The sequence below is a fragment of the Heloderma suspectum genome, chromosome 7 (genome assembly GCF_057233095.1).
Source record: "Heloderma suspectum isolate Gila_16-S chromosome 7, 16-S_ref, whole genome shotgun sequence".
Taxonomy (NCBI): domain Eukaryota; kingdom Metazoa; phylum Chordata; class Lepidosauria; order Squamata; family Helodermatidae; genus Heloderma; species Heloderma suspectum.
This window is the reverse complement of record NC_139464.1, coordinates 65,014,405-65,023,433: the sequence shown is the minus strand read 5'-3', so window position 1 is coordinate 65,023,433 and position 9,029 is coordinate 65,014,405. Positions and strand designations below refer to the sequence as shown.

Below are 9,029 nucleotides of genomic sequence, written 5' to 3'. Positions count from 1 at the left end.
CATTATGCTAAGGGTCCCAAGTTTAGACAAAGAAGTGCAATAAACAGTTATCAGCATGGTTCTACTATCTGAATACCATATAAAAGAACATAACATTAACATCTCCGTGATAATCCATCAAGTCAGATTCCTGCAGCCTGTTCATGAAAGCAGGAATACGTAGAAGTGGCATACCCAAATGTATTTACTACTGAATGCAAAATATAATACTCTCCAGATGAATATATAATAAAAATTAAAACAATCTAGAAATCAAGTTCCAAGCCATCGCTTTCCTTTCAGAAGAGATTCTTCTTATGAATTAGGATTTTGATACAACCACTTTTAACACGTTAGGATATATTTCATACATTCATTTCATTACAGTCTCTCACTTGTTGAGATGAAAACTGATATAAAGCGATGTGAAAAAACTAGTTGGAAAGTTTGTATTCTGGTAAATTTCTTTGCAACATCTATTTCTCCAACATCCTTTTCTTCTCTTCAATTTCGTCCTCCCACCAAGGGTAGCATATGCCAGTGCAAGTATGCTCTGCATTTTATTCCTTTCTAGATGCCCTACATTCAGAAATACCTTGCAAACAACTTAAAACCCCACCCCCACACTAATAAATAAGTAAAAATAAAATAGATTAGAATAAAAAATGGCCACTCAATGCATGTCATTTGAAGCCCAGCAGGTCAAATAATCCTGTCATAAGTTCATAAATAGGTGTCAAAACCTACAAGAGTTGAAATGCTTCAATCATAGACTGTGTCAAAACTGGGAAGACTCCAGTGGCTGAACAGATGTTCTCCCTCGTACCTCTGTTCCTTTTGCCAAGTTTGTGATCAACAAAAACAGGGTCCAGCTTTGCTTCCAGAAGCGCTTCTTGAATTCCATCTATAACACAGGATAGTGATCTCAATAACCTAGCAGCATTTTGCTTTCACAAATTACAGACTAACCTAGTATTTGCTACCTTAAATCCAACAGTGACAGCGAAAAGAATTGCATCTCTTGCAAAATACCCTTGCAGGAGGCAGTAACCTTAGGCACTGTTCTTGCAACAGATTTCACAAATATGCTGAGGCCCCAGTGAGATCATATCCCCCACCCCACAGTCAATTCACACATCACATTTACAGTACATGCAAATGGTCACCAACGGTCCTCAGCCACATGCTGGAAAAGACAACCATAACATGTGAACTGGATGACTGCAGACATGGTTGCTAATTCTTTTAATGATCACAACAGCATTGTAATGTTGCCACCAACCATATACGTTATCACTGGTCTACTACATGCACAGGTTGTCCATCTGATGACACATCCACCTGAGTGCCGGTTTTGTTTTTAAAAATGATTGCATGGGCCAACCCCTAGATTTTTCTGCTCATTCCCAGTCCCCAAGGGTGATTTTGGGGTGGAGAGGTATGGAATGAAGTATGGATTTGAAATTGTGTGCATGCAGGAAGAGGGGTGTGCAGATTCAAAAAGCAACAAAAAATGGTTCAATTCCTGGAGTGCTTTAGAGATGAATTAGTTAAGCCATAGATTCCTAGCATGCTTCCAGATGGAGGGCTGCTAGTGCTAACAAACAAAAGGCACTGTGCAGCTATTCCGTTTTTTCTTCCTTAATGTTGGGTTTTTTGTAAGAAACAAGACAGCATGGTGGAGAAATACTCAGGGGCTACATACTGAAGGCAATGTAGTCTGGATACCACCACTATCCTAAAATTCCACAAATGAGGCAGCGTGATTGCATAATAAAAGCCTGGTCTAAAGTCACCTTAGCTAAGAGACACCAACAGGCCACTGTCCTCTTTCCCCGCTCCACCTTCCAAACCCATCCAACAACCCACCAGAAGCAGAGAGCAGATGTTATGTGGCAAAGTGCCTGGAGAGCACATGGAGTGATGCTAGTTCAGCAGGTAAGGTGAACAACCGTTCTACAGCGCAAGGATAAAAGATGGACCTGAGTAAGAGCTGCTTCAATTCATATGTTCCTCTCATCCACACAGAAAATATGTCCGTATAGGAAAAGGCATAGAACACCTATGATGGTCTCTCTCTCTCTCTCACACACACACACACACAACACATGCAATAAAACACACACACATACACGTGCGTGCTGCACAGGAACTAACCTTGCACTGGCTTGTCGTGCTTTTTCCTTACATGGAACTTACGCTCCTTGCGAGGAAAAGCATAAACGTGTGAAACGGGCGAAGTAGCTGGCAGCTGCATACAAAGGCGCCCGCTTTGGGAAAACAAGATAGTTTGCAAGCAGCCCCTACGCTTCGCCCGCTTCTCGTCGTTTTTCAAAGGCTAGAATACTCCCGGGCGAAGCGGCTGGGTCCAACTCACAAGACGGAGCGGAGGCTTTCCAAAGGCGGTGGCGGGAAAGCTTTAAAGGCGCTGCGGGGGAGGCATTCGGGAAGCGGGGCCAAACGGGTTTGCATCTACGAGAGGCTGAACCTACTCCCGACCCTGCTCTGCCGCCGCCGCCTGCAACTGCGGCGCCGGCCGCGGGCGCCGGCCCAGGAGCGGGCGAGGCGGGTACCTGGACGCGGGGCCCGGCTAGGCGGAGTTGGAGGCGCTGCGGAGGCGGGGCCCGTGCTGCTGGACGAGGTGCTGCTGCTTCTGCCGAGTGGACTTGACGGCCAGGATGGCCTGGCGGTTCTTGTACTGCACCAGCTGCAGCGTGATCTCGGCGTTCCAGCCCTGCTCCTGCGGGCACCGAAAGTCGATCTCTTTGCCCTCGGCCGTCACCACCGTGAAATACACGTACTTGCCCTTCCGCTCCACGCAGTCCACCGTCTTCATGGAGGAGAAGGGCAGCTCCTTGATCTTGGCCGCCGCCGCCGCCGCCGCCTCCACGCCCGGAGCAGCGAGGGGAGAGGCCGCCGCCGCCGCCGGCTCCTGCTGCTTGGGCGGGATAAGCAGGAGCCCTTCCTCCGTGAGGATGCAGCGCTTCTTCTTCCACAGCTGCAGCAAGCCGTCGCTGCGTTTCTCCAGCACGCCCTCCTTCACGGGCTTGCAGCCGCTCTCCAGCATCCTCCCGAGGGCCGCCGCGAGGAAAGTTCCAGCAAGGCGGCGGCGGGGAGCAGTGGGCGCCGGAGGCTTCGTGCCCGGCGGGCGGGATCCCCGAGGGCGCCGCCTGAGGGCTTTCTTCTTCCGCCGGCGGCGGCGGCGACGACCGCTCGGGCTGGGGAGGCAGCGCGCCCGGCGTGCTCCGCCACGACCGCCGGAGGAAGCTGCCTCCGTCCCGCTGCTTTTGAGCACGGCTTCCCCACCCCAGAGCGACTCGAGGGCGGGCGGCGCCTGCCGAAGAGGCTGGCCTGGGGAAGCCCCGCGGCCCTGCTCTAGGCTCGCGCCCCCGCCTCAGGGACGGAGACGGCGGGACCCCGGGCTTGCTCCCCGCGCGCCCTCTGCCACCGGAGGCCTGCGCCGCTTGCTTCGACCCACAACAGCGCCGAAGAACAAAGCGCTTCTCCAGCGCTGGCCGTTTTCACTCCTCGAACTCAGACGGAGCCCGCCCCCTCCGCGGCTGGAGGAAGATCACTTTTTATTTAAATGACAAGAGAGGCAGGACGGAGACTTGGCGCCCGCTCTGGAATGTGCCGCCCACAGACGCCGATGATGCGCGGGAAAGCCCGCCCTGTGCGTCGAACCCCTCTCCGCCCGAGTTCTGACAAGAAAGCGAACACGTTTGCTCGTTTTTAAGGTGACACAACATGCTTCGGGGTTTGCTGCAACACACTCGGCAGCCCCCCTGCAACGCGATCCTTATTTTTGTTTCAGGGAGGTGCACAAAATACGGAAAACGGCGTTGAGGCGCTTGCGTGCTGCTCGCGTGCACGTGTGAAGGGCGCTCATAGGGAAAAGAAAACAGGAACAAGTTATTAAATAACTGAATATATATTTGTAGCCACCTCAGGATTCACCTTCAAAAACCAGCATTTTCACACAACACTAAACTTTTTTTTTTTTTGCATTTCTCATACATTTTGTAATGCAGCAGAATGGTCTGCATTGGCTAGTGATATCGCATACACTAACGTTGTTAATGCTGTTGTGTGACACGCTTCAATCTCATGCATGTTTACATAGTACATTACTGTGTAATAGTGTTCAGTGGGGCTTCTAGGTTGCATAGGCTGGCAATCAGAGGTTGCTGTCACCCTTTGGAATAAAACCTCAGTCTTGAGACAGTAAACACAAACCTCCTTGTTCCGTACCTCTGAAATTTACTCTCTGATGCACTCAACAGTGGGCTACCCAGACTTTTTGATAGAAAATGCAGCTCTGTTGTCTCGAGTAATTTTAATGTATCACCACACCACAATTTGATATGTGCTAGTTACCTAATTCATTTTCCAGCCTCATCAAAGTATTTGGTGGTTGTTGTTCAGTCGTTCAGTCGTGTCCGACTCTTCGTGACCCCATGGACCATAGCACGCCAGGCCTTCCTGTCCTGCGCACTCTCCCGGAGTGTGCTCAGGTTCATATTCATTGCATCGGTGATGCTATCTAGCCATCTCATCCTCTGCCGTCCCCTTCTCCTTTTGCCTTCAGTCTTTCCCAGCATCAGGGTCTTTTCCAGAGAGTTTTCTCTTCGCATTAGGGTCATGGCAGAGAGTTCTGACAAAATGTGGTCCACTGGAGAAGGAAAGGGCAACCCACTCCAGTATTCTTGCCAAGAAAACCCCATGGAAAGTATTTGGTACTCATCTGTAAAGCCCTAAACAACTTGGAAGCTGGATACCTAAAGGACCATCTTCCCCCATATGTTTCTTCTCAAGTGTTTCATTCAGTATCTGAAACTGCTGCTCTAGACAGCAGATATCTGTGGTGCCAACCCTCAATTTCAGTTTCATGGGGAAATGGCTATACATCCTCCGCTGTGCAGCACTGCTGTAATCAAATTTCAGTCCTACACCAAAGATGCATTTCAGATTAATAAAAACAACTGCCAGGGAACCAATGGCAGACTGCCATGTAGCTTGCCCCTTAGGTTCCATAGACTAGAGAGTGAGGACCAAGGCCTTAGGTGAAAGCCTTTATATAACAGGTAGCAGACAGTGGTTCCAGGCATAAAGGGAACGAAAGTCATTAAGGTCAGGTTTGTTGTTGGGTTGTGAACTCTGGGTTGTTCGTGGTTAACAAGCCATAGTTGAACCATAGTTCAGGGTTCACATGCAAGAATCCACAATTCAACCACAAGCCAAAATTCAACCACCACCTGTACTCTGAGTTATAGTTATATGAACCAGGTCATAGTTATTAAAGGAGAAGACTTTTGGGTGGTGGAGCTCGAGGAGTGAAGGTCACAGCCAGTGTTATAGAAGACAGAGGTGGGTGAAAGCTCTGGAGGACTTTGTCTTTCAAAATGCTTCAGCTGAATTTGGGAGTGGACAGGAAGCCAGCAGAGGAATGTAAGAATAGATGTCACATACTCTAAATAATAAGAGAATAAATTATTTTGGAGTCTGAGAGAGAGTAAGAGGGCTGAGGTTCAACAGACATTCAGAGGGGAGACAGCTGAAGTAGCAAAGGCAGTTTACTAGAGCCTTATCCAGTTTTCCCTGAGAAGGGTGAGGGCTGTATTTTTGCTATGTTGTACATAGTGACGAACTGACAATAGGGAGAAAAGGAGAGGTAGGAAATCAAAGATAGGTTAAGACTGTGATTGATTAAATATTGATGGAAAAACAAGCTGGTTTACACCCACGTTTCTCCTGGTAACAGTAAAAGAGTGTGCAGAACCTCGTGAATAGAGCAGCTAAGACTCAAAGCATCCTGAACACAATTCAGCCTTCTTGAAACCTCTCTATAAATAACCTTGTTTAAAGAGGTGTAAGATATATGTGGAAGCACACTTTTCTTCTGTTTAGCGATCCTTAAAGAGGAAACCCCCTTCATGGATCACTGCCTTGTTGTGGCGAAGGGGCTTGCGCAACTCAGTGAAGCCATAAGCTATGCCGTGCAGGGTCACTCAAGTTGGACAGGTCATGGCAGAGAGTTCTGACAAAATGTGGTCCACTGGAGAAGGAAATGGCAACCCACTCCAGTATTCTTGCCAAGAAAACCCCATGGAACGTATCACAAGGCTAAAAGATACGATGCCGGAAGATGAGCCCCTCAGGTCAGAAGGTGTCTGGGGAAGAGCAGAGGAGATTTCCAAGTAGCGCCAGAAAGAGTGAAGTGGCTGGGCCAAAGCCGAAAGGACACTCAGCTGTGGATGTGTCTGGTGGTGAAAAGAAAGTCCGATCCTGTAAAGAACAATATTGTTTAGGAACCTGGCATGTAAGATCAATGAATCAAGGTAAGCTGGAGGTGGTCAAACATGAGATGGCAAGACTGAACATCGACATCTTGGGAATCAGCGAACTAAAATGGACAAGCATGGGCAAATTTAATTCAGGTGACCATTCCATCTACTACTGTGGGCAAGAATCCCTTAGAAGAAATGGAGTAGCACTCATAGTCAATAAAAGGGTGGGAAAAGCAGTACTGGGGTACAATCTCAAAAACGATAGAATGATCTCAGTACGAATCCAAGGCAAACCATTCAACATCACAGTAATTCAAGTCTATGCCCCAACCACGGATGCTGAAGAAGCTGAGGTTGATCGGTTCTATGAAGACCTACAACACCTTCTAGAACTAACACCAAAAAAAAGATGTCCTTTTCATCAGAGGGGATTGGAATGCCAAAGTAAGAAGTCAAGAAATCACCGGGATAACAGGTAGGGTTGGCGGAGAATTTCTCCCCGAAACTTCGGGGGGACGAGAGCCAACGTGTTCGGCCCCCCGAACAAGTTTCAGGGAGAAATTCCCCACCCACCGCACCCCCCACCGGGACGGGACTTACCTTTGGCGAATGTCCCTCCCGGCGGCGGGTCCGGCTGGCAGTTCGGCGGGTCTTCATCCGGGGTGGGAGCGGCAGCCGGTCTTTCAACCGGCTGCCGCCACTGCCATTCCAATAAAAGAAAAAAAAAACGCCCCCGTGATAGGCTACGTGGCGATTAACGTAGCCTATCACGGCTAGATTTGCAAAGTCAGCCGTGATAGGCTACGTTAATCGTCACGTAGCCTATCATGGGGGCGTTTTTTGTGTTTTTTTTTACTTTTTAGTTCGCGGCGAGGCGAGGCGCCTCCTCCCCGGCCTGAATTTCGGCCGGGCGATGTGGGAAGCCTCCCCCCCCGGCCTGAATTTTGGCCGGGCGAGGCAGGAAGCCTTCCCCCCCCGGCCTGAACTTCGCAGGGGGAGCAGCGAAGCACCTCCCCCCCACCGCGAAAAGCTTCGAGGACAGGTAAGGGACTTTCGTGCACCCCTAATAACAGGCAAGCATGGCCTTGGTGTACAAAATGAAGCAGGACAAAAGCTAATAGAGTTTTGCCAAGAGAACACGCTGATCATAGCAAACACTCTTTTCCAACAGCACAAGAGGCGACTCTACACATGGACATCACCAGATGGTCAATATCAAAATCAGATTGATTATGTCCTTTGCAGCCAAAGATGGAGAAGCTCCATACAGTCAGTAAAAACAAGACCTGGAGCTGACTGTGGCTTCTCAGATCAGGAGCTTCTTGTTGCAAAATTTCGGCTTAAATTGAAGAACGTAGGGAAAACCACTAAACCATTCAGGTATGACCTAAATCATATCCCTTATGAATATACAGTGGAGGTGAGGAATAGATTTAAGGGATTAGACCTGATAGACAGAGTGCCTGAAGAACTATGGACAGGGGTCCGTAACATTGTTCAGGAGGCAGCAATGAAATCCATCCCAAAGAACAAGAAATGCAAGAAAGCCAAGTGGCTGTCTGATGAGGCTTTACAAGTAGCTGAGGAAAGAAGGGAAGCGAAAAGCAAGGGAGAAAGGGGAAGATATATCCAACTGAATGCAGAGTTCCAGAGAATAGCAAGGAGAGACAAGAAGGCCTTCTTAAATGAACAATGCAAAGAAATCAAGGAAAACAACAGAATGGGAAAGACTAGAGATCTCTTCAAGAAAATCGGAGATCTCAAGGGAACGTTTTGTGCAAAGATGGGCATGATAAAGGACAAAGAAGGCAGGGACCTAACAGAAGCAGATGAGATGAAGAAGAGGTGGAGAGAATACACAGAAGAACTATACAGGAAAGATCTGAATGTCCCAGATACCTATGATAGTGTGGTCACTGAACTTGAGCTGGACATCCTAGAGAGTGAAGTCAAGTGGGCCTTAGGAAGCATTACTAACAACAAAGCTAGCAGAGATGACAGTATTCCAGCTGAGTTATTTAAAATCCTAAAAGATGGTGCTGTTAAAGTGCTGCACTCAATATGCCAACAAATTTGGAACACTCAACAGTGGCCACAAGACTGGAAAAGGTCAGTTTACATTCCAATTCCAAAGAAGGGCAACGCCAAAGAGTGTTCAAACTACCGTACAATTGTGCTCATTTCACATGCCAGCAAGGTTATGCTCAAAATCCTACAAGCTAGGCTTCAGCAGCATGTGAACTGAGAACTACCGGAAGTACAAGCTGGGTTTCGAGGAGGCAGAGGAACTAGAGATCAAATCGCCAACATTCGCTGGATCATGGAGAAAGCAAGAGAATTCCAGAAAAACGTCTCTTTCTGCTTCATCGACTACGCTAAAGCCTTTGATTGTGTGGATCACAACTGTGGCAAATTCTGAAAGAGATGGGGGTACCAGACCACTTTACCTGTCTCCTGAGAAACCCGTACGAGGGTCAAGAAGCAACAGTAAGAACCAGACATGGAACAACTGATAGGTTCAAAATTGGGAAAGGAGTACGACAAGGCTGCATATTGTCACCCTGCTTATTTAACTTATATGCAGAGTACATCATGAGAAATGCTGGGTTGGATGAATCACAGGTCGGAATTAAGATTGCTGGGAGAATTATCAACAACCTCCGATATGCAGACGATACCACCCTAATGGCAGAAAGCGAAGAGGATCTAAAGACCCTCTTGTGGAGGGTGAAAGAGGAGAGTGCAAAAGCTGGTTTGAAACGC

At 48.2% G+C, this 9,029-nt stretch overlaps 1 protein-coding gene across 1 annotated transcript; it reads right to left on the bottom strand.

Moving 5' to 3' along the window:
• Nucleotides 1–279: 279 nt before the first annotated feature.
• Nucleotides 280–4,199, bottom strand: PHLDA1 (pleckstrin homology like domain family A member 1). Its single transcript, XM_084810468.1, has 2 exons — nt 2,553–4,199; nt 280–883 (listed from the first exon to the last, which is right to left on the bottom strand). The coding sequence occupies exon 1, from the start codon at nt 3,044–3,046 to the stop codon at nt 2,570–2,572; it is 477 nt and encodes a 158-aa protein (XP_084666594.1). The 5' UTR covers nt 3,047–4,199; the 3' UTR covers nt 280–883; nt 2,553–2,569.
• Between the last annotated feature and the right edge of the window lie 4,830 nt (nt 4,200–9,029).

Excerpts from the sequence above, each read along its gene's own strand:
- PHLDA1 (XM_084810468.1), bottom strand. The coding sequence starts at position 3,046 with ATGCTGGAGAGCGGCTGCAAGCCCGTGAAGGAGGGCGTGCTGGAGAAA.